Source organism: Scyliorhinus torazame, chromosome 8 (assembly GCF_047496885.1).
Source record: "Scyliorhinus torazame isolate Kashiwa2021f chromosome 8, sScyTor2.1, whole genome shotgun sequence".
NCBI lineage: Eukaryota > Metazoa > Chordata > Chondrichthyes > Carcharhiniformes > Scyliorhinidae > Scyliorhinus > Scyliorhinus torazame.
In genome coordinates this window covers 179,829,011-179,854,267 of record NC_092714.1, presented here as the reverse complement: position 1 = coordinate 179,854,267, position 25,257 = coordinate 179,829,011, and the positions used below count along the sequence as shown (strand labels likewise).

Here is a 25,257-nt window from a genome sequence, read left to right as displayed (position 1 = left end):
TCCTTACCTTTGTAAATAGCATCAAATTGGGAAGTGTAGTTCATACAGAGGAGGGCTGCAATGAAATACAGAAAGACATCAATAAACTTGCAGAATTGGAATGTAATTGGCAAATGAAGTTCAGTACAGCTAAATGTGAGGTATTATATTTTGGCAGGAAGAATTGAGAGGTTATTACTTAGAAGGTGCAAGTCTAGGTGGGGTAGAGGAAGAAAGGGATATCGGAGAACAATCACACCAATCACTAAAGATTGCGCCATAGGTTAGCAAGGCCAGAAAAAAACCCAAGAACTAGGCTTTATTTTTAGTGGGATATAATTGAAAAATAGAATAGTTATGCAAAATCTGTATCAAACATTGATAGGTGTGAGCTGGTACCTTTAGGGAGGAAGAATACGGAGACCGCATACTCCTTGGGGGGAGGGGGAAAGGTACCCAGGTGGATGAGAGCAGCAGAGACGTTGAGGATACCCATACAAAAAATAATAAAAGTAGCCACACAGGTTAATAGGTCCATAAAAAACAAGAATGAGAGTTTGTTTCTTAAATAATAGAATTGAAAAGCAGAGAAGCTATGTTGCTTCATGAAGCTTTATTGAAGGTTGGTTAGATCCCACTTGGGAGTACTGTGAAGAGCGGTTATAATGAGCAACTTTCTGCCACGTAAGTTATTGAGGTGACTACGGAAATCAGATGAGCACATGAGGCAGAAGGAGATAAAAGGAAAGGAATTAAGGGCTGGCAGGAGGTGCGTGTGATTCCAGAACACTACTATCAATATTTAGTGAACCTGCCCAGCAAGGACTACAACCTCCAGAATGCAACACTGGTGATTGATCTCGTCACAATAGGAGGCGGGGCCACCATTGATTGGCATGACAACCACCAATCATGTAGCAGCCGAGGATCTGCCTGCCAATAGAAACGGGGGGGATGCAGTTGATTGACAGTCATCTGGACGGTCACCGGTGGAAGGGTTGAGCCAGTGTGAAGATGGCGCGGAAGTCGGAGATGGTGATGAGCTATCTGACTGAAGTGGAGGAGCTGGTGGAGAGTTTGCTGGCCGATAAACAGCAGGTAGTATGGGGGCCCGAGTTTCGGGTTGGGCCGGGGATGGGCGTGCGTCATCCAGGGCCTGAAGCAGTGTCCGCTATTGAACTCGGCCACATTGCGCCTGCTGATGATCCTGAAAACTGCTTCATCGCGTGTCAGAGCCTGTGGGCAGCAGAACATCTCCCCCATGTATTATTGTGCCCACAGTGCAAATCCGCCATCCACTGCACCAGTGTGACATTTCTCTATACCAACTGCCCGGGACTACCGAGGCAATGGGCCGAGTAGTGTCCTGGGTTGTACATTCTACAAACCAGTCGCTGTTCGTCATTCCCAAAGACACCTGCCGTAATCGGGGAAAGGAATAGGATTTATCTCTGGTAAAGTTTAGTAATCCAGAGAACCAGGCTATGATCCATGGACATGGGCTCAAATCCCACCGTAGCCGCTTGTGCAATTTAAACCCAACTAATAAATCTGAAATTGAAAACTAGCACAGTAATGGTCACTGTGATCTTTCCACTGATTGTTGTGAAAACCTATCTGCTTCTTCACTAATTTCCTTCCTTGAAACCCCACCTCAGCCCTGAATTTGCTTCTTTCTCCAGTATCTCCCTTCATGCCCCCCCCCCCCCCCAAGCTCATCTTGTCCACCAGAACCTGTCTCCTTTCAACCCTATTCCCACTAAGCTGTTGAACCTTCTACTGCACTAACTCCCCTTCCTGGCTCCATGTTAACTCACATTTTGAATGGTTTCTCCTCTAGTTCTCTTCTACTCCTTCAAATCAACAGTCATCATCCACAACTCTTTGACCCCAATGTCCAACTGCCCCATCTCCAATTTCACTTCCCTCTTAAGTTTTTGACCTCCCAAATCGGTACGCATCTTTCCTGGAACTCCATGTTTGAATCTGTCTGATCATGTTCTGTTCCTGTCACAGTTCCAAAACTTTTGTTTCTCAAAGTCACAAATGACAGCCTGTGTGACTGTTGCTAAGATAAACTATCTCTGACCTTCTCGACCTGTTTGCAGGTTTCAACATTGGTAATCACACCATCGCCCCCACTGTCTTCCAGCTGGCTGTGGCAGTACTGGTGAATTGTAGCCAGAAAATTGTAGCCAGCAATGGCTCTTCTTCCTGTTTGCTACAATTACCTCTGATGTGCCTGAAGGATCCATCTTCAGTTCCTTCTTATCCATCATCTACAGGCTGCCCCTTGTGACATCATCCAAACATATGTTGGTTTTCACATTTATGCTGACGATGTCCAACTCTATCTTCTCACCAACCCCTCGATCCAACCACTGCCTCTAAATTATTACAGTAAGTTGTCAGGATGGCTGAGTGGTCTAAGGCACCAGACTTAAGCAGACATTGAGGATTTGTCGATTTCTGGTCCCTTTCTAGGGTCGTGGGTTCAAATCTAAATTATTAGACTGCGTATCTGACATCTGGTACTAATTTTAAAAAAAATTTTAAGTGCCCAATTCTTTTTTTTTCAATTGAGGGGCAATTTAGCGTGGCCAATCCACCTACCATGCACATCTTTGGGTTGTGGGGGTGAGACCCACGCAGACAAGGGGAGAATATGCAAACTCTATGCGAACAGTGACCCGGTGCCGGGATCGAACCTGGGCCCTGTGTCTATACAGATTATTCCCCTTTTCACCCTCCCCCACGATGAACCGCTCCTCAAACACAGTTACAAACATCCCCCACCTTTCCTGAAACCCCTCTGAAGAGCCCCTTAACTCATACTTTATCTCCTCTAATCGCAGGAAGTCGTACAGGTCACCCAACCAAGCCGCTACCCCTGGTGGCGATGCCGACCGCCACTCCAGCAAAATTCGCCACCGTGCAATCAGAGAGGTAACGGCCACGACATCGGCCTTCCTCCTCTCCATGAGCTGCGGCTTCTCTGAGACCCCAAATATCGCCACCATAGGGTCCGGGCACATCTCCTCCATTACCCTAGCTAAGACCGCGAACACTCCCGCCCAGAATCTTCCCAATTTTTCGCAACCCCAAAACATGTGCACGTGATTCGCTGGCCCTCGCCCACACCTCTCGCACTCATCTGCTACCCCCTGAAAGAACCCACTCATTCTCGCCCGAGTCGTATGCACCCTGTGCGCCACCTTAAACTGTATCAGGCTCATCCTTGCACATGCGGAGGTTCCGTTTACCCTACACAGTGCCTCACTCCATACTCTCCAATTGATCTCCTCTCCCAACTCCGCTTCCCATTTCTCCTTGATCTTCACCACCCGCTCGTCTCCCTGCACCCCCTGCCACTTGTAAACATCCTCAATTCTTCCCTCCCCTTCCACATCTGGGAGCAGCAGTCGCTCCAGCAGGGAGTGTCCCGGCAACCTAGGGAACCCCCTCCAGACCTTTCGCGCAAAGTCCCTAACCTGCAGGTACCTGAACTCACTCCCCCTCAGCAGTTCTGCCCTCTCCCTTAGCTCCTCCAGACTTGCGAACCTTTCCACCAAATACAGATCCCTCACCTTGACCAGCCCCACTTCCCTCCACCTCCTGTAAAGCATCCCAAATTTTAATTGCTCCACCAATAGAAGCCGCGCCTTCAACAGCCTAAGCTCAGAATTCCCTTCTAACCCTTTGGGTGCGAATCAACTAAATAGGAACAAAGTCCCATAGCGAACACGTTTAGTCACGTGTTCACTAGCGTTTGCAGCTAAACAATGACAGCCGCCTTAAATATGAAATGAAAATATGAAAATCGCTTATTGTCACAAGTAGGCTTCAAATGAAGTTACTGTGAAAACCCCTAGTCGCCACATTCCGGCGCCTGTTCGGGGAGGCTGATACAGGAATTGAACTGTGCTGCTGGCCTGCCTTGGTCTGCTTTCAAAGCCAGCGATTTAGCCCTGTGCTAAACAGCCCCTTCATTTATTTTATAATAAGGGGCCTCAGTGGAGAACATGCGGTCGAGGCAGCACATAGCCCCATTTTCTACAGTGAGGAGCTCTGCTTGCTGGAACTCCTCAGTGCAGCGAGACCTCGGGACGCCATTTGTAAATGACGCCCCTATTTCCAAGGCCCCCAATCCGACCCTCGCGAGCCCAATGCATTATAGGAGAGTCCCCAGCCCCTGCCCCCACACCTCCCAACACCCGCACGGGGCACCCTTGGTGCCTGGGTGGCACCAGCAGTGCCAGGGCATCATCCTGCCCTCGGGCATGAAGCTGGGGGCCTCCGATCCCCTGGGAGAGTCTCGTGAGTGTTATTCCATCTGGTCCCCGTATGTGGGGACCAGTGCTAAACAGCGCTGTTTCGCTTTAATGTACAGATTTGCTAAAAATTGATCCCGTCCACAATGGTCGGAATTTGCCTCGCAACGTTTCGTGAGATCGCGTTAGATCTCGCAAGGCGTTGCAAGGCGGGTAGCGGTCACATCTTTTAGCGGTCACACTGCGCCGTGGCCATTGGATCGCGTCCATTGTCTCTCTCCCACACTTCCCTCCTTTCAATCCACCTCTTTGATAAAACGTTTGCTCATTCACCCTGATACTTCCTTATGTGACTTGGTGTTTCATTTGTTTTATAATGTCCCTGTGACAAGCAGTGGGACATTTTATTGCATTAAAGGTATTATGGGCCAGGGTTTAGAGAACACCAAAGTATATCATGGAGTTCACCTGACCCACAACTTTTAATAGATTTTGGTTCTGGGGAGCACAAGGGCCCACTTTACAGGTGCGATGCAACAGAGATCTAAAGTATTTTTAAACAAAAACAATGTTTATTCTATGAATCCAGTTAACATTTTATAAACACATAGCAAACATCTTATCACCTACCAACACTGATACCCCCCCAAAGATACAGTACTCTATAGGTAACCCTTAGTAACTTTCCTAACAACATCCATAAGTCAAATACCCTTTTTAACAAAGACAGTAGGTTTGCATTCCTTACATAAACAGGTATTACTTTGAAATAATCAAGTGATCTGGAGACATTCTTTAGCATGCAGAGAGAGAAGCCAAAATACACCTCCTTGGTTTGAATGCAGCTCTCCAATGAAAACGAAACTGAAACTCAGAGCCAAAAGCAGCTTCCAGCTCAAAGTGAAAGTAAAAAGCAGAGCCAGAGCCCAGCTCCACCCACACAATGACATCACTGCAGCCACTTGAGAAGACAAACATTTCTTAAAGTGACATTCCCATGACAAAGGTGCTATATAAATATATGTTCTTGCATAAATCCTATGGAGAGCGTATATGCATTCTTTTTGTGTGTCTACATTTATTTCAAGCATTATATTCTAGGGGGAAAAGACTTCCAGTGGCGGCCATGAGCTGATCAGTCGTACACAAGATGTCTCCTGCTTGGTGGAGTTAGTTTTGGCTCTTTCTACCTAGTTATTGAGTGTTTTGTGTGCAAAAAGTGTGAAGTGAATGGTGGGGGTTGGTTTCTCCCCCAGTGTGGTATGTCAGCAGATTATCACACCCTGCAAAAGTCGGCAAAAGCCCGAGCTCAAGAATGGAGGACACTTGTGGTGCAGCACCAATGGAAAAAATGGCCTTCAGTGGTCAATGATTATTCCTGCTACCGACCACTCTTGGCAATGGACATTGTAGTCCCTCACTGCCTTCCACCAGAGTAAATTCTGTGCCCTTGCTACCTCTGTGCTTCTTTCAAGTGGAGGAGCACTTATTTGTCCATTGAGGGATTTGGCACAAGTGTCGGGTGCATGGTCAACTAGACTCCAACATATTTTGTTTCCAGTGCCAGGTTTGAAGCCTAGTGGCTGTCCAGTTTTAGTCTTGGACTGTTTTGTAGCAGTTTGATATAACTGAATGGCTTGCAAGGGCTTTCAAAAGTCTCATGATATTAAAAAAATGTTTTTGTATTTTTGGTTGTCATCCCCTTACTTGTATTTTTCTTGCTTGTGTGTTCGGTACAAGTGCACTAAATAAATCTTGTGATCAGACAGCTAGTACTGGGTGTGTAGAACTTGAGAGCTGGGGAAATGAGAATGGGAAAGATCATCTGAAAATAAAAATGCACGTAATTTGCAGGTTTAGGAGGAACAGATGGCTTTAAACTTATGGTTCCTAAAGTGGAGTTTTTCCTCTCATTGCGAATCATAGAATCCTTACAGTGCAGAAGGAGGACATTCGGCCCATCAAGTCTGCACCTACCCTTCGAAAGACCTCCCTATCTAGGCCCAGTCCCCCGCCTAATTCCTGCAACCACCACCCTAAGGGGCAGTTTAACATGGCCAATCCACCTAACCTGCACATCTTTGGACTGTGGGAGGAAACAGGAGCACCCGGAGGAAACCCACGCACACACGGGGAGAAGGTGCAGATTCCACCTAGAGAGCCACCCGAGGTCGGAATCGAACCCAGGTCCCTGGTGCTTTGAGGCAGCAGTGCTAACCACTGTGCCGCCCTGGGTGTGTTGTGGATAGATATAGATTGCTATGATTAGTCAACGCTTATCTTATCTTATGTGTGACCAACAGAATTGCTGAAGGCGAACCATATGGAACTTGGACTTTTATCATCTAACAATTCCTATTATCATTCAGTTATTTTTTCTTGCACATATATAGTGAAGTTGGCAACTTTTCACATGGATAACTGTTCAAAATCAAATTGGATCATTCCAAATGTTTTTAATAATCCAGGTTCTTTCTAAGATTAGTATTGTGAGGTACAAAGGCTGTGTATATAATGAGTTGTGCATGAAGTTTTGTATTTTTCATCTGGTGGGTTTCAGATTGTTGATCTGGATGTGAAGAGAAATCGGAATCGTGAAGCACTGAGATCATTACAAAATAACACTGAACAATCTGGTAGGAATATCTTTTACCAACTACTAAACAATGGAAAGATGAATTAAGCCTCTCCTGTCAGCTTGTAGAAAAGGAGACAAGTACTCAAGTGTTTGTATAATTTTTTAAGAATTCAGGTGGTGGGCATTGCTAGAAAGACTAGCATCTGTTGTCCATGCCCTGTTGCACCTTGCAACAGTGATTGTAAGCCACCTTCCTGAATTTCTGTAGTCTGTGGTGAAGGTACTCCATCACAAAGAATCATCAAATAATGCAGTTCTTTTCCTCTTTGACTATTTAACTTTACCTTCCTGTGTCCTCTGATCACTGATCCTTCAGCCACTGTTAACCGTTTCCCTTCATTTACTCTATTCAAACCCTTCATGAATTTGAACATCTTAATCAGATCTTTTCCTTAACCTCTCAGGAAACCAACTACACATTCTCTAGTATAAAATGCAAAAGCAAATTGTATGGGTTCTCAAAATCAGAAGTAAAAATAGAATTCTATAAATAAGAATGTATTTGTAGGAGCAAACAAATTTAATAGCTGGAATTTTCAAAGGGCCACACGGACAGTGGCTTGACAACCTTTGAAAATCAGTCCCAGAGGTTGTGTTGGGACCCTGACATCTCAAATTTTCAATTGACCATCAGTGGAAGGGAAGGAGCAGAGAAAGTATCCTCGTCCAATTAAGCAACTTGTTGAGGGGCCCGTCTGAAATGGAATGAGATTTTTGAAAAATGTTCCCAATGAACCCAAACAGTTTTGTGCAGAGTTGTCCAGTTCGTCACATGGCTCGGATAATTTGCTTTGCACAACTTTTAAAATTTAGTCGGGGAGTCCAGCAAGCACTTGCATAAGTGTAGGCTCCCACCAGTCTCAACCATGGTGATTTGCAATGATGTTGCATTTTGAGGGGCTGCCTGCTCCAATTGGCAAGGCAGCAGCAGCCCTCAACATGGCTGCTACCTAATGTTGCTGCTGGTATTGAGCAGGCAACTCTTATCTCCTGGAGGAGCTTGGTGCTTCTAACTGGGTGTCCAGCTTGCTTCCTGGCCAACTAGGTCATTTACATTTGAAGGTTGCATCACAAGCATGATACTTCTGTGTTAAATTGCATCTGGCATGTGTCTGCCCATTTCACCAGCCCGTTGATGACCTCCTGAAGTCTTTTAATATCTTTCTAGCTGCTCACATGTTCCCAGTTTTATGTCATCTGCAGAGTTTGATTTTTACACCCAAATTTATATCAAATAGACCAGTGACCAATGCCTGGGGGAGACTGCTACTTCCCTCCAGTCTGAAAAACTGCTATTCACCACTACTTTCAGTCTGTTGGCCAACAACCCTCTTTAGTCCATGAGCTTCAGGTTTGCTCCCAAAAGTGGTACTTTATCACACACTTCTTCATACACACATCAACTGCATAACACTGTACATTTCTTCAATTTAGTCAAACATAATTTGTCTTTCTCAAAAACTGTGCTTTCTTTCAATTATTAACATATATCTTTCCATGTCTTGTCCCAGATTAATGCTGCAAAAGTATCCCCACATTGGGCTGATTTGCCTTATAATTTCTGGGTTTATAACTCCTCCAATCTTTGAATAGGGGTATTGTAACATTTGCAATCCTCTGTCACCAGTACTCTATCTAAAGTGGATTGGAGATTTGAGGTCTGAGCCTCCACAATTTCAACCCTTAAATCTCAGTAACCTATTGGACCAGATAACAAAATTTGTTTCTCACTGCCATACCTTTCTTGTGTCCCCCCCCTCCCTTATCTACATTTATCCTTTCCAATGTCTCTACTACCTCCCCCTTTTTACCCTGGGACATGGGGAGAAGCCTGGTTAGCTACCAGTAATTATTTTTTTAAGTAGTTAAGGGTTGAGATTACAGACACCTGAGGCGAGATTCTCCAACCCCCCCCCCGCCGGGTTGGAGAATCGCCGGGGGCTGGTGTGAATCCCGCCCCCGCCGGTTGCCGAATTCTCCGGCACCGGAGATTTGGCAGGGGCAGGAATCGTGCTGCGCCGGTTGGCGACCCCCCCCCCCCGCGATTCTCCGGCCCGAATGGGCCGAAGTCCCGCTGCTAGAATGCTTGTCCCGCCAGCGTGGATTAAACCACCTACCTTACCGGCGGGACAAGGCGGGCTCCGGGGTCCTGGGGGGGGCACGGGGCGATCTGGCCCCGGGGGGTGCCCCCACGGTGGCCTGGCCCGGGATCGGGGCCCACCGATCCGCGGACGGGCCTGTGCCGTGGGGGCACTCTTTTCCTTCCGCCTTCACCACGGTCTCCACCATGGCAGAGGGGAAAGAGACTCCCTCCACAGCGCATGCGCGGGGATGCCATGAGCGGCCACTAACGCTCCCGCGCATGCGCCGCCCGGCAATGTCATTTCCGCGCCAGCTGGCGGGGCGGAAATCAGTCCAGCGCGGGCCTAGCCCCTCAAGGTTAGGGCTCGGCCCCCCAAGATGCGGAGGATTCCGCACCTTTGGGGTGGCGTGATGCCCAACTGATTTGCGCCATTTTTGGCACCGGCCGGCGGACATCGTGCCGATACCGGAGAATTTCACCCAAGCTTTTGGAATAAAGCCACAAGATTCCACAAGTTTGAACAAACATGTGTACACATAATCTTATACTCTGACATTCATAATTAACATGAAACACACATGAATTAACCGAAAAACTGTGGTCAAACAACCAACAGTGCACGTCAAATGGCAGATGCGGCCAAGACCAATCCCATGAATTTCTCAGCAATCCACCCAGATGTGGGGGACAGTACAAGTCACCAAATCTCACGAAAACTGCCTCTTTCATCAGGGATTCCAATTCTGTACTTTCAAAGATCTGGGGCGAAATTCTCCGGTATCAGCGCGATGTCCGCCGGCCGGCGCCCAAAACGGCGCAAATCAGTCTGGCATCGCACCGCCCCAAAGGTGCGGAATCCTCCGCATCTTTGGGGGCCGAGCCCCAACAAAACAAAGAACAAAGAAATGTACAGCACAGGAACAGGCCCTTCGGCCCTCCAAGCCCGTGCCGACCATGCTGCCCGACTAAACTACAATCCTCTACACTTCCTGGGTCCGTATCCCTCTATTCCCATCCTATTCATGTATTTGTCAAGATGCCCCTTAAATGTCACTATCGTCCCTGCTTCCACCACCTCCTCCGGTAGTGAGTTCCAGGCACCCACTACCCTCTGCGTAAAAGACTTGCCTCGTACATCTACTCTAGACCTTGCCCCTCTCACCTTAAACCTATGCCCCCTAATAATTGACCCCTCTACCCTGGGGAAAAGCCTCTGACTATCCACTCTGTCTATGCCCCTCATAATTTTGTAGACCTCTCAGGTCTCCCCTCAACCTCCTTCGTTCCAGTGAGAACAAACCGAGTTTATTCAACCGCTCCTCATAGCTAATGCCCTCCATACCAGGCAACATTCTGGTAAATCTCTTCTGCACCCTCTCTAAAGCCTCCATATCCTTCTGGTAGTGTGGCGACCAGAATTGAACACTATACTCCAAGTGTGGCCTAACTAAGGTTCTATACAGCTGCAACATGACTTGCCAATTCTTATACTCAATGCCCCGGCCAATGAAGGCAACCATGCCTTATGCCTTCTTGACTACCTTCTCCACCTGTGTTGCCTCTTTCAATGACCTGTGGACCTGTACTCCTAGATATCTTTGACTTTCAATACTCTTGAGGGTTCTACCATTCACTGTATATTCCCTACCTGCATTAGACCTTCCAAAATGCATTACCTCACATTTGTCCGGATTAAACTCCATCTGCCATCTCTCCGCCCAAGTCTCCAAACAATCTAAATCCTGCTGTATCCTCTGACAGTCCTCATCGCTATCCGCAATTCCACCAACCTTTGTGTCGTCTGCAAACTTACTAATCAGACCAGTTACATTTTCCTCCAAATCATTTATATATACTACAAACAGCAAAGGTCCCAGCACTGATCCCTGTGGAACACCACTGGTCACAGCCCTCCAATTAGAAAAGCATCCTTCCATTGCTACTCTCTGCCTTCTATGACCTAGCCAGTTCTGTATCCACCTTGCCAGCTCACCCCTGATCCCGTGTTACTTCACCTTTTGTACTAGTCTACCATGAGGGACCTTGTCAAAGGCCTTACTGAAGTCCATATAGACAACATCCGCTGCCCTACCTGCATCAATCATCTTAGTGACCTCCTCGAAAAACTCTATCAAGTTAGTGAGACACGACCTCCCCTTCACAAAACCATGCTGCCTCTCACTAATACGTCCATTTGCTTCCAAATGGGAGTAGATCCTGTATCGAAGAATTCTCTTCAGTAATTTCCATACGACTGAAATAAGGCTCACCGGCCTGTAGTTCCCTGGATTATCCTTGCTACCCTTCTTAAACAGAGGAACAACATTGGCTATTCTCCAGTTCTCCGGGACATCCCCTGAAGACAGAGAGGATCCAAAGATTTCTATCAAGGCCTCAGCAATTTCCTCTCCAGCCTCCTTCAGTCTTCTGGGGTAGATCCCATCAGCCCCTGGGGACTTATCTACCTTAATATTTTTTAAGACACCCAACACCTCGTCTTTTTGGATCTCAATGTGACCCAGGCTATCTACACACCCTTCTCCAGACTCAACATCTACCAATTTCTTCTCTTTGGTGAATACTGATGCAAAGTATTCATTTAGTACCTCGCCCATTTCCTCTGGCTTCACACATAGATTCCCTTGCCTATCCTTCAGTGGGCCAACCCTTTCCCTGGCTCTTGCTTTTTATGTACGTGTAAAAAGCCTTGGGATTTTCCTTAACCCTATTTGCCAATGACTTTCCGTGACCCCCTTCTAGCCCTCCTGACTCCTTGCTTAAGTTCCTTCCTACTTTCCTTATATTCCACACAGGCTTTGTCTGTTCCCAGCCTTTTAGCTCTGACAAATGCCTCCTTTTTCTTTTTGACGAGGCCTACAATATCTCTCGTTATCCAAGATTCCCGAAAATTGCCATATTTATCCTTCTTCCTCATAGGAACATGCTGGTCCTGAATTCCTTTCAACTGCCACTTGAAAGCCTCCCACATGTCAGATGTTGATTTGCCCTCAAACATCCGCCCCCAATCTATGTTCTTCAGTTCCCGCCTAATATTGTTATAATTAGCCTTCCCCCAATTTAGCACATTCATCCTAGGACCACTCTTATCCTTGTCCACCAGTACTTTAAAACTTACTGAATTGTGGTCACTGTTACCGAAATGCTCCCCTACTGAAACATCTACCACCTGGCCGGGCTCATTCCCCAATACCAGGTCCAGTACCGCCCCTTCCCTAGTTGGACTGTCTACATATTGTTTTAAGAAGCCCTCCTGGATGCTCCTTACAAACTCCGCCCCGTCTAAGCCCCTGGCACTAAGTGAGTCCCAGTCAATATTGGGGAAGTTGAAGTCTCCCATCACCACAGCCCTGTTGTTTTTACTCTTTTCCAAAATCTGTCTACCTATCTGCTCCTCTATCTCCCGCTGGCTGTTGGGAGGCCTGTAGTAAACCCCCAACATTGTGACTGCACCCTTCTTATTCCTGATCTCTACCCATATAGCCTCACTGCCCTCTGAGGTGTCCTCCCGCAGTACAGCTGTGATATTCTCCCGAACCAGTAGCGCAACTCCGCCTCCCCTTTTACATCCCCCTCTATCCCACCTGAAACATCTAAATCCTGGAACGTTTAGCTGCCAATCCTGCCCTTCCCTCAACCAGGTCTCTGAAATGGCAACAACATCATAGTTCCAAGTACTAATCCAAGCTCTAAGTCCATCTGCCTTACCCGTAATACTTCTTGCATTAAAACATATGCACTTCAGGCCACCAGACCCGCTGTGTTCAGCAACTTCTCCCTGTCTGCTCTGCCTCAGAGCCCTACTGTCCCTATTCCCTAGTTCTCCCTCAATGCTCTCACCTTCTGACCTATTGCTCCCGTGTCCACCCCCCTGCCATACTAGTTTAAACCCTCCCGTGTGACACTAGCAAACCTCGCGGCCAGGATATTTGTGCCTCTCCGGTTTAGATGCAACCCGTCCTTATATAGGTCACACCTGCCCCGGAAGAGCTCCCAGTGGTCCAGATAACGGAAACCCTCCGTCCTACACCAGCTGTTTAGCCACGTGTTTAGCTGCTCTATCTTCCTATTTCTAGCCTCACTGGCACGTGGCACAGGGAGTAATCCCGAGATTACAACCCTAGAGGTACTGTCTTTTAACTTTCTGCCTAGCTCCCTGAACTCCTGCTGCAGGACCTCATGCCCCTTCCTGCCTATGTTAGTACCAATATGTACAATGACCTCTGCCTGTTTGCCCTCCCCCTTCAGGATGCCCTCTACCCGTTCGGAGACATCCTGGACCCTGGCACCAGGGAGGCAACATACCATCCTGGAGTCTCTTTCACTTTTTTTTAAAATATATTTTATTGAAATTTTTTTTCCCTGAGCAACATTTTTCCCGCTTACAAAACAAGCGAAACAATAACAATGACAAAACAGAAATTTTTAATAATAATAATAATACACAAGTAACAAAACCTCATACTCTATTGACCTATACTCAACTAAACCCCCTCTTCCCCCCCCCCTGGGTTGCTGCTGCTGGTCATCTGTCTTCCCTCTAACGTTCCCCTAGGTAGTCGAGAAATGGCTGCCACCGCCTGGTGAACCCTTGAGCCGATCCTCTCAGGGCAAACTTTATCTGCTCCAGTTTAATAAAGGAGTCTCTTTCACGTCCACAGAAGCGCTTATCTGTTCCCCTGACTATAGAGTCCCCTATTACTATTGCTCTTCTGCGCTTTGGCCCTCCCTTCTGAACATCAGAGCCAGCTGTGGTGCCACTGCTCTGGCTGCTGCTGTTTTCCCCTGATAGGCTGCCTTAAGGGGCTAGGCCCTCGCCGGACTAATTTCCGCCCCACCAGCTGGCGGAAAAGGCCTTTGGTGCCCCACCAGCTGGCGCGGAAATTACATCTCCGGGCGGCGCATGCGCGGGAGCGTTAGCGGCCGCTCACTGCATCCCCGCGCATCGCTGTGGAGGGAGTCTCTTCCGCCTCCGCCATGGTGGAGACCGTGGCGAAGGCGGAAGGAAAAGAGTGCCCCCACGGCACAGGCCCGCCCGCGTATCGGTGGGCCCCAATCGCGGGCCAGGCCACCGTGGGGGCACCCCCCGGGGCCAGATCGCCCTGCGCCCCCCCCCCCCCCCCCCCCCCAGGAGCCCGCCCGCACCGCCTTGTCCCGCCGGTAAGGTAGGTGGTTTAATCTACGCCGGCGGGACAGGCATTGTAGCAGCGGGACTTCGGCCCATCCGGGCCGGAGAATCGCAGGGGGGGAGGCCCGCCAACCGGCGCGGCGCGATTCCTGCCCCCGCCGAATATCCGGTGCCAGAGAATCCGGCGGGGGCGGGATTCACGCCAGCCCCCGGCGATTCTCCGACCCGGCAGGGGGCCGGAGAATCTCGCTCCTGGTCTGGGAACCTCCTCAGAGTCGCTCCCAAGTTGGACTGCCTCAATGACTGATCGCCTCCTGATAGTTTAACCTCTTTTCCCAAGACCACATTCCCCAGGATTCCGGAGACTGCTCAATGGTGTCTAATTACTGGCACAATTTTAGCTTTTTACCAAGCAGCTAGCTTCACTAAGCTGGCACTGCGCCTGAATATCTCTGAGCTGTAATCCTCTCAGCTGCACCAAGTAACTACTGCCTGTGGGCTTCCTTGAACTTGCCCTCAGCAGCACTGAACTGTCCATGGCTCTCGGGGTTTCTTTTAGACTAATGTTTTTCACTGCATGGAGCTACCAAACAGCTCCTGACTGCTGACTGGACCTTCCCCTAAGTCTCAGCTGCACAGCTAGTTCACAGCATCGTTGCTGCCAGGAAGCTCTTCTCAATCTGACCACTGACTCATCCTTAAACTGATCTGAGGAGCCTAACCCTTCAACCCTCAGCAGATTCCATCCCTGTTACTGGGCAGAAACCACTGCAATAACATTGGACATCATGTCCCTTAAATGTTATAATGTCTATAGACTACAAATTTTAATACACAAACATATTGAATTCCTAACCAGATAGATGCAAAGTTCTCACTAACTACATAATCTCCTTTTTTGGTTCCTAATTGATTGCACCCTCTTTTTGACTACTATTTCTAATTTTCAACAGAAACCCCTTTTTTTTTACGTTTCCTTAGTCTCTACCTGAAAATACCATAGATTTAATAATAATAATCTTTATTAGTGTCACAAGTAGGCTTCCATTAACACTGCAATGAAGTTACTGTGAAAATCCCCTAGTCGGTCTACCTTCAATATGGAGTTGACTAGCTGTTGTCTAGCCACACTCTCTTCCCTGTCTTTTCATGCTTTGTAGGCAATAATTTCACCACTGATCACAGCCTTCAGCGCCTCCCAGAGCGCGGAGGGTGAGACCTCCCCGTTCTGGTTGTTAATAATATACCCATCTATGGCCTGTGGTATTTTCTCGCAGAAAGCCTGCAAAAATCCCTTCCTCACTCTCGGGGTCTTCCAGGCCCACACAAAACTCATGATACTCTTCTCAATCCTTTTGAAAAAAGCCTTCGTGATCACCACCGGTTGGCACTGAAACACAAAGAGGAATCTCGGGAGGACCACCATTTTAACCGCCTGTACCCTCCCTGCCAGTGACAGGGATACCATGTCCCATCTCTTGAAGTCCTCCTCCATCTGTTCAGGGACTCTGTTCTTGATCAGTCGCCAGTACCTACATGAATCAGGATTCCACTCTGCTGACTACATCTTTCACACTCATTGACTCATGACTCACTTGGGTGAAAAGGACAAGCGGAGCGGAATATGTTTCAGTAGGAAAGCATTTTGAAAACAATGACCACAATTCGAGAAAAATTATGGAAAAGGAGAAGGAAAAATCCAAAGCCAATCAATTCATCTTAAATTGAATTTCAGTAGGAATTGGAGTGATCCAACCCAGGTGGATTAGAATCAATAATTGGTGGGTAAAACAGAAAATGAGCAATGGGACCCTTCAGAGAGGAGATACATTAGTTATGTACTTAGCCATATTCTCACAAGAGGGAGGAAAGGAAGGACTTCATGGTAGCACAGTGATTAGCACTGTTGCTTCACAGCGCCAGGGTCCCAGGTTGGATTCCTGCCTTGGGTCACTGTCTGTGCGGAGTCTGCATGTTCTCCCCGTGTCTGCGTGGGTTTCCTCCGGGTGCTCCGGTTTCCTCCCACAAGTCCCGAAAGACGTGCTGTTAGGTGAATTGGACATTCTGAATTCTCCCCCAGTGTACCCGAACAGGCGCCGTAGTGTGACGACTAGGGGATTTTCACAGTAACTTCATTGCATTGTTAATGTAAGCCTACTTGTGACACTAATAAAGATTATTATTATTATTAATTTCCTTACATGCCTTTAATAGGAGGTCTTGTGGCGCAGTGGGTAGCATCCCTACCTCTGAGCCATAAGTTCCAGATTCAAATTCAAGTTCCACTCCAGGATTTGATGGCCAAGGCAGATGTATTCATAACATGGCTAAATGTGTTGAGTGTCAACCTGCAAATCCTTCCAAACATGCCAATAGCAAATAGTAAGAGCAGGAGACATCCCTGATCAGCGATGTGGAGTGGCCCCCCTGGCTACAAACTAGTGACCTGTTCTGGAAATTACTAGCTATGGAAACAGATGAAAGTCTCCCTTAGTTCACCACTAGGTACGGGAGAGCATTGGAACATGTCTTAATGAGCTAAATCCTGCCCTTGAAGTCACCTTTTGAAATGGAGCAGTCAAATGAATTCTTTCTTTGACTTACTAGTTGAGAATATTGCCACGGGTGTCACTGCAATTCCTGGCTGAGGTCAGTCATCTAAATACAGACCAGCAATTGGGTCTGGATCGTGAACTTTGTATGGTTCCATATCATGTTACATACATTTTAACCAATGTTTTTTTAAAAATATTTCCTTTTTCGCATTTTCTTCCAAATTTACACCCATCAACAAACAATAAGTAGTAACGAATACAATGTCAATCCCCTTATCAGCAACAATCCCATCTTCCTACCAAAGCCCCAAACAACAACCCGCATGTTAACATAAACAAAAACGAATCGGGAATCACCCATAGTCACCATTAACATATACAGTTTCTCCCCCCCCCCCCCTAATGTTCAATGTAATCCAATTCTTGAAAGTGCATAATGAATAACGCCCATGAACTGTAGATCCCCTCCATCCTTCCCCTCAGTTCAAACTTAACCTTCTCCAGACTCAAGAATTCCAGCAGATCCCCACGCCAGAGCACGGTGGAGGGGTTGATCTCCATCCCAACAGGATCCGCCTTCAGGCGATCAACGAGGCAAAGGCTACAGCATCTGCCACCGTACCCGTTTCCAGCCATGGCTGGTCCGACACCCCGAATATGGCCTCCCGAGGCCCCCCGCAACGTTCATACACATCTTCTACCCCCTCAAAGAGCCTGCTCATCCTCGCCCTTGTGAGGTGCGCTCTACATACCACCTTCATCTGTATCAGCCCCAACGTCGCGCACGAGGTGAAGGCATTCACTCTCCGGAGCACCTCACACCAGAACCCCTCCTCCATACCCTCTCCCAACTCTTTCTCCCACTTTGCTTTGATCCCTTCCAGCGGTGCCTTCTCCGCTTCCAAAATAGCCCCGTAAACCGCCGACACTACCCCCTTCTCCAGTACCCCTGGCATCAGCACCTCCTCCAGCAATGTGGAGGCCGGCTCCACTGGGTAGCTCTGTATCTCCTTCTTGGCAAAGTCTCGAACCTGCATGTATGTAAACATTTTCATTTTAACCAATGGTTATCGGACACTTTTTTTTCTCCTGTAGTTTTAAAAATGTATTTCTTTAAAAGATACTGTTTTTTTTTAAATCCTGAGATTGCCTATAGATTGGAAGCACTCTGCATTAAGTGGGGAATGTTGTGACCAATGCTCACAACAAGTATTTTCCAGCAGGTGTCACTAGATTGCAATCCAAACCAGCCCGCCCAGCTAAAATTTCTGCCACATCTTCGAGCACCAGATCTGATGAACTGTTGTCATGGCTGAAATCTGATAACTCAAAGATCAGAAAGTGATCTACGTGCATCTTGCAGTGTCGTGTTCACAATTTGGAATTGTTACCGTTTATGTTTCTCGTTTTAGTATAAAAATACTGCCTTTGGGCTTTGTATGATAGGTTATTAAAGCTCACTGCCCACTTAAATTTGAACAGCTCACTCACTTTCTATCTCTCTTTTTCAGATAAGGTGATGGTTTGTTTTGGAAACATATTTATCAAATTCCCCAAATCAAGAACTAGGGACATGATTCGGAAAGGTAAGTGTGTACAGGTCATTTAAAATACTTGTTTTTGAGTGATATCAGCCATCTAGATGTGGGCTGGTGACAACTATGCTAAGTTGTGATCAAAATAATATAAACCACCTGAGTGCATGTTTGAAAAATTCCCAAATCTGGTGGGAGATGAACTGTGTTATTAATGGAGGAGAAATTAGGTTGTTGGAAAATACTACATATTAAATGTGTGTTTACCTTGGTGGTAATCCAAATATAGTCATCTTTGCTGTACCAGATATTCCAGATAACGTTTTCATTTTTGAGAAACCAGTTTTAAGCTGTCACTCCTCTTTTTCTCCAATTCACTTTCTGCCTCTACCATGGGTCTAGGATGAGATCAGGATCCCTTATAAGCAGCTTTGTTTTGGATCCGTGGTTGGCTCTTTAGTTAAAGGAACAAAGTTCTGGTTCCACCTGTTGAAAGAGTGCAATGTACCACACTGAGCAATTGAGACAATTGGCGAGAGACCTTTTAAAGAGGAATCTAGATAAGCACATCACCTTACTTGGGGGGGGGGGGGGGGGGGGAAGAGATAGAAAGTGAGTGAGCTGTTGAAATTTAAGTGGTCAATGAGTTTTAATGACCTATCATACAAAGCCCCAAGGCAGTATTTCTATACTAAAATGAGAAAAATAAACGGTAACAATTCCAAATTGTGAACACGACACTGCAAGATGCACGTAGATCACTTTCTGGTCTTTGAGTTATCAGATTTCAGCGATGACAACAGTTCATGTGAGTTGGTGCTCGAAGACTGTGTTTTTCAACCTTTTTTACCCTGTACCCATTTTTAGTGGTCATCCTTCGGGACCCACGGTGCCCAAACTTCACGACCCATCATTTTTGCTTACCTTTTAATGTGACAGGTAACCTGCTTGCTCCTCACTATCTCACTTGCTTTGTTATTCAATGTTACATTTCTGATAATGACTGCAGCTGATGATTTAATGCACTGCATCCGTTGAAGAAAATGAAGAGGTTTGTCCTCAAACTCGCCATGTTTAGTCTTCAAATGCCTTTGAGGTTTTGAGGGTTTTATTTGCCAGTACTTCCCTGCATATAACACACACAAACTTTGCATCCTGATTTGCAGTGGCACAATTAATAAACCCATACCTCAACAATCATCTTTATACTGCTTTGTTCCTATTTACAGCTGCTTCTCCATGGGTTGTTCACTAGTGGCTCTGGAGATCACACCAGCACTGCTGGCAGCTACAAAATGGAGAAATGTCCCTCATGCCCAGAGCACGTGACGTCAGTGTGCGAGGCGCGTGACCTGCTCTCTGCTGCCGCTCCAGGCAGGAAGACTGTGTTGATTTTTTTTTAAATCTGTTCCTGGGTCAGCGTGCTGACATCAGGAGGAGGCAGTCTGCCTAGTTGGGCTCCAGGTCTGTGCACTGCTGAGCGGGCACGGATCCGTGGGAAGACCGACATTCTGAAAGCCGGTCGTGGCAGGCAATTTCAAAAGCCGATCACAGCTGTTGGGCATTACTTCCTGCGATTGGGAACGCTGCAACTGATGGCCCTATGACCTTCCCAACACCTGTGGGTCACGACCCCAACTTCTAAGATGTGGGGAGAAGATTTAGCTGGACGGGCTGGTTTTAACATACATAAGAACTAGGAACAGGAGTAGGCCATCTGGCCCCTCGAGCCTGCTCTGCCATTTAATGAGATCATGGCTAATCTTTGTGGACTCAGCTCCACTCTCCGGCCCGTACACCATATCCCTGAATCCCTTTATTCTTTAGAAAGGTATCTATCTTTTTCTTAAAAACTTTTAAAGAAGGAGCCTCAACTGCTTCACTGGGCAAGGAATTCCAGAGATTCACAACCCTTTGGGTGAAGAAGTTCCTCCTAAACTCGGTCCTAAATCTACTTCCCCTTATTTTGAGGCTATGCCCCCTAGTTTTGCTTTCCCCAACCAATGGAAACAACCTGCCCGCATCTATCCTATCTATTCCCTTCATAATTTTATATGTTTCAATAAGATCCCCCCGCGTCTTCTAAACTCCAATGAGTACAGTCCCAGTCTACTCAACCTCTCGTCATAATCTAATCCCCTCAACTCTGGGATCAACCTATTGAATCTCCTCTGCACTCCCTCCAGTGCCAATATGTCCTTTCTCAGGGAAGGAGACCAAAACTGAACACAATACTCCAGATGTGGCCTCACCAACACCTTATACAATTGCAGCATAACCTCCCTAGTCTTGAACTCCATTCCTCTAGCAATGAAAGACAAAACCCGATTAGCCTTCTTAATCACCTGTTGCACCTGCACACAAACGTTTTGCAACTCGTGCACCATCACACCCAAGTCCCTTGGCACAGCAGCATGTTTTAACATCTTACCGTTTAAATAATAATCCATTCTGCTGTTATTCCTCCCAAATTGGATAGCTTTTTGATTGCAATCTAGTGACACCTGCTGGAAATGCTTATTGTGAGCATTGGCCACAACATTTCCCATTGAACCAGAGTGCTACCAATCCATAGGCACAACCTGAAGATGGCCTCAGAAAAAGAATCTCCAGATTTAAAAAACCAACGAGTATCTTTTGACGGTATACATTTTTAAAACTACAAGAAAAAAGAAGTCCTGTAACCGTTGGTTAAAATGTCCCATGTAACATGACATGGAACCATATAAGGCACAGAATCTAGGCTCAATTGCTGGCCTGTGTTTAGGGGAGAAGGCTGTACAGAGAATGGGAGGAGGCCGGTGTGAATCAAAAAAAGTTAAGCCAAATTGTCTGATGACTGTAAATTCAATGTAATTGTCACAACAGGTTGAGCTAATCACAAAAGAATATGGGACTAGGGAACTTACTATTGTAGTTGACCTTAAGTCAAGTTTCATCAACTTCCCCAGGCGATAATTTGATATGAACCATTACCTTGGTTTAACCCAAGCTTTGCTTTGATATTTCAGACCAAGAGCAGTTGGATGAAGAGATACATAAGCTTTATAATCAGCTGAAGGTGAAAGTCAATCGTTTAAACGAGGCTCAAGGTGACTTTATAACCTGTTCCTTTAATTTTCTATGTGTGTACTTAAAGCTGAATGGCTTTCAGTCATTTCAACCCTCTTCTGATTCGGCTGATCTCCAGTAAGATGATTGGCATTGGAAAAACATTGACTAACTAGGTTGGCAGAGAGGAAGGGAATTCTGTTGATTATCTTCTAAAGTGTTCAGCGAGGAATAAATTTGCCGCAAAGTCCTGTTTCCGTCAAAGTTGCTTATCCCACCTATGTTTCATGCAAGTACTCTCATGTTTAGGAAGAGGTCAGCAAACCGCCTACATTTCAAAAAAAGAACATGGGTGTTTGGAATGAGGTCAGTCAATTGAAGTTCACCCTTCTGGCCCTACCTCTCATTATTGTAAATAGCTATTTTTGCTACTAAATTAGATTATTTCAAATATTTACAACGCTGCGTAAAGTAGCTCTTCTTTATATCTTTCAATTTAAATTTGTGTCCTGGGTCTACTTTCCTGGTTTAATTTGAATGAATGCCTAATGTTTATTTTATCTGAAACTGTTAATCATTTATTAAAATCCTCTTCAACCAGCTTCTTACCATAATCATAGAATCCCTACAGTGCAGAAGGAGGTCATTCAGCCCAGTGAGTCTGCTCTGGCCTTTGCTCAGATAGAACCTAGTACCAAGGCCCAAACCCTCGCTCCTCTCATCGTAACCCCACCTAACCTTTGGACAATATTAGCATGGCAAATTTACCTAACCTGCACATCTTTGGACTGTGGGAGGAAACCGGAGCACCCGGAGGAAACCCACGCAGACAGCAGGAGAAAGTGCAACTTCCACACAGACACCACCCGAGGTCAGAATCGAACCTGGGTCCCTGGTGCTGTGAAGAAGCAGTGCTAACCACGATGCCACCTAATTGAGCACTTAATACATAAGCTTTTAAATTTATTTAAAAAGCAATGCGGCATGGTGCCGCAGTAGGTTAACACTGCTGACTGATGGCGCCGAGGACCTGGGTTCGATCCCAGCCCCAGGTCACGGTCCGTGCGAAGTTTGCACTGTCTGCATGAGTCTCACCCCCACAACCCAGAAGATGTGCAGGATAGGTGGATTGGCCACGCTAAATTGCCCCTCAATTGGATTTTTTAAAAAAATATTATTTTAAAAGATGTATAGCTTGGGATATTTCCTTGTGTCTCACTACTTTCCAGTTGGGACCAACCTTGCTTGTCCTTGCTCCCTTCATTATTTAATCAGAGCACAATAATCAGAATTCAATATCTTTGGCTGGATTTTAATCCCCATGACAGGTAGCAGGAGTTGGGAAAAATTCTGCTCACTTTGCGTGAAGTGCCAGGAAAGATATGATTTTAATTTTGTGGATGGGGAGGCTGGTGCAAGCTGCAGCCAGGTCAACCAATCCAGGAAAGTGTTTGGACGCAGCCACGGGGGCTGACAACTGCCGAGGTGTGCTGTTTAAATGGCCTGCCTTGGCATTGTGGGACTTTGTCCCAGTTATAATGAAAAAGGTAAGCCCTCTAGCCTTCACCCTCTCCATACACTTCCCATGCCCAATGCATACCACCTCATGCTAAACATCCAAGCTATGGTATTTCGATGCTCGTTCATCAACTGTACACTGTATAGACTCAATGAAACTTGTGACAATAGATGTGTTTTTTAAAACCATCTTTATTAAAGAAAGTCATTAACTGATAACATTATACTTTTTAAAGAAACTATTTTGTTACAGGCCACTAAAAGTGTCAATCATCCACACCTTATATAAAGTATCAATAGCTGAAACTGCAAGCAGTTGAAACCTCATTGTATTGTGTAAATAAACATTGTGCAATTGACAGCATAGATCAGAGAACTAGAGATGTCAATCAAGCAATGTTTGTACTGGGGTTCCTCCAATTCTGGCCTCTTGCATATTTGCAGTTTATTTCAATACTCCTTTAGTGGCCTTCATACATCTTTTAAAATCTCCCTCTTTGACCAAGCTTTTAGTCATATCCTAATATCTCTTCTATGATATAGTGTCAAATTTTGTTTGATAACAACACTCCTGTAAAGAAGCTTGGAATGTTTTACTATATTACAGGTGAAATATAAATGCAGTTGTATGTTGCCATTCTGGCTGACATCAGCTAACTTTGCTTCTGAGCCATGTTTTACTTGGCAAAGGCGGTGCATATCTGAGCCTCTGGACCGGCGTGTCTCAAGGTTTTCTTTACTATCTGTGGTTGTACTGTAGAGGGGCAGGGATACTGAAGGTCCACCCCTGTTGATGATTCTGATTCTCGTATCTTGATTCTCCTATTCTAGGAAAACCTGAACTCAAAGGATTCAACCTTTCCCCTTTATCCCAAGAGGAGATGCAGGCCATTGAGAAGACACTGAAGAGTTGAAAGTTGCTTAAGACTCAAAATTGATGCGAACTGGGTCTGGCACTGTGTATTAGAGGAACAACTGCTTTACAAGACATGGACTGCATGTGCACAACGTTGAAGGCCATATACAGATGTGGGATTTTTGTCAACAGGGTTCAAGTTCAAAATGTTACCACAGTTGGCCTTCAGCAGGATTGTGATATCATTGAATTATACAATGCAGAAGGAGGCCATTTTTCCCATTGTGCCTATTTGTGGCCAACTCATTTCTTTTCCAAGTTTTACTTGGGACTTGCACAGTTACAATAACTTGCATACCATAGCTGTCCACTTGGCAGGTGAAGTTTAAGAATAAAAATGCTGGAGTTCTGAATTAAATACTGATCCTTTTCATAACTATCGTATTCGTTGTTACCATGTACTTGGTTCAGGGAAAAAGTCCTTGCTCTCTGCAGAAAATGGAGTTTTGTTAAATTATTTATTGTAATAATTTGTGACATTATACAAACATGTGAATTAGGAGTAGGCCACTCGGCCCCTCAAGCTTGCTCCACCTTTCAATTAGATCATGGCTGCTCTGATTGCAAGTTCAACCCACATTCCTGCCTAACCCCGATAACCATTTCATCCCCTTGTTAATCAGAAATCTTGGGCTGGATTCTCCGCCGGTGGGATGCTCTGTTTTGCCGTCAGCCCGGGGGTTTCCCGACGGCGTGGGGCTGCCCCACAATGGGAAACCCCATTGACCAGCTGGATTAACGGAGCTTCCCGCTGGGGTGAAACTGAAATGTGATGGGGTGGAAAATCCAGCACCTTTTCTAGCTCAGCCTCAAAAATATTCCAAGATTCTGATTCCATTGCCTTTGAGGAAGAGAGTTCCAGAGACTTATGACCCTCAGAGAAAAAATGTCTCCTCATCTCGATCTTAAATGAGTGACCCCTTATTTTTTAAATGGTGACCCCCTAGTTAAGATTCTCCCGGGCAGCACGGTGGCACAGTGGGTTAGCTCTGTTGCCTCACGGCGCCGAGGTCCCAGGTTAAATCCCGGCTGTGAGTCACTGTCCGTGTGAAGTTTGCACATTCTCCCCATGTTTGCGTGGGTTTCGCCCCCACAACCCAAAGATGTGCAACTACGCTAAATTGCCCCTTAAATGGAAAAAATGAATTGGGTACTCAAAATTTATTTTTTAAAAGATTCTCCTGACAAGAAGAAAGATCCTTCCCACATCCACCCTGTCGATACTCCTTGGGATCCTAAATGTTTTGATCACGTTGCCTCTTACTAAAACTAAACTCTCATAATTAAAACTGTGACTGCATGAAGAAAAAGATAAGGGAGCATTTTGCCTTTAGGCCAGGAGTGAAGTTTCTGAGTCACGCAAACCAGTAAGCTCCCAGTTTCAGTTTTTGGATTGCATTCATTCAGCCAATCTTGCCAGTGGCAGTAGGGTTTTTATATTTATTCCAAGATTTAGGCATCACTGACACATTTACTGTGGCCTGGACAGAGTGGATAGCCAGATGCTCTTTCCCAAGGTAGAAGAGTCAAGTACTAGGGGACATAGGTTTACAGTGCGTGGGGAA

At 46.1% G+C, this 25,257-nt stretch overlaps 1 protein-coding gene across 2 annotated transcripts; it reads left to right on the top strand.

Moving 5' to 3' along the window:
• The first annotated feature begins 925 nt into the window (after window positions 1–925).
• On the top strand, window positions 926–24,050 carry pdrg1 (p53 and DNA-damage regulated 1). 2 transcript variants are annotated; one of them, XM_072514586.1, is made up of 6 exons: window positions 926–1,077; window positions 6,811–6,886; window positions 18,184–18,258; window positions 21,219–21,299; window positions 21,568–21,624; window positions 23,608–24,050. In XM_072514586.1, the coding sequence occupies exons 1-5, from the start codon at window positions 994–996 to the stop codon at window positions 21,621–21,623; spliced, it is 372 nt and encodes a 123-aa protein (XP_072370687.1). In that variant the 5' UTR covers window positions 926–993; the 3' UTR covers window position 21,624; window positions 23,608–24,050. The 2 variants fall into 2 exon arrangements, with proteins under 2 accessions (XP_072370687.1, XP_072370686.1); XM_072514585.1 differs by lacking the exon at window positions 21,568–21,624.
• Window positions 24,051–25,257: the final 1,207 nt, after the last annotated feature.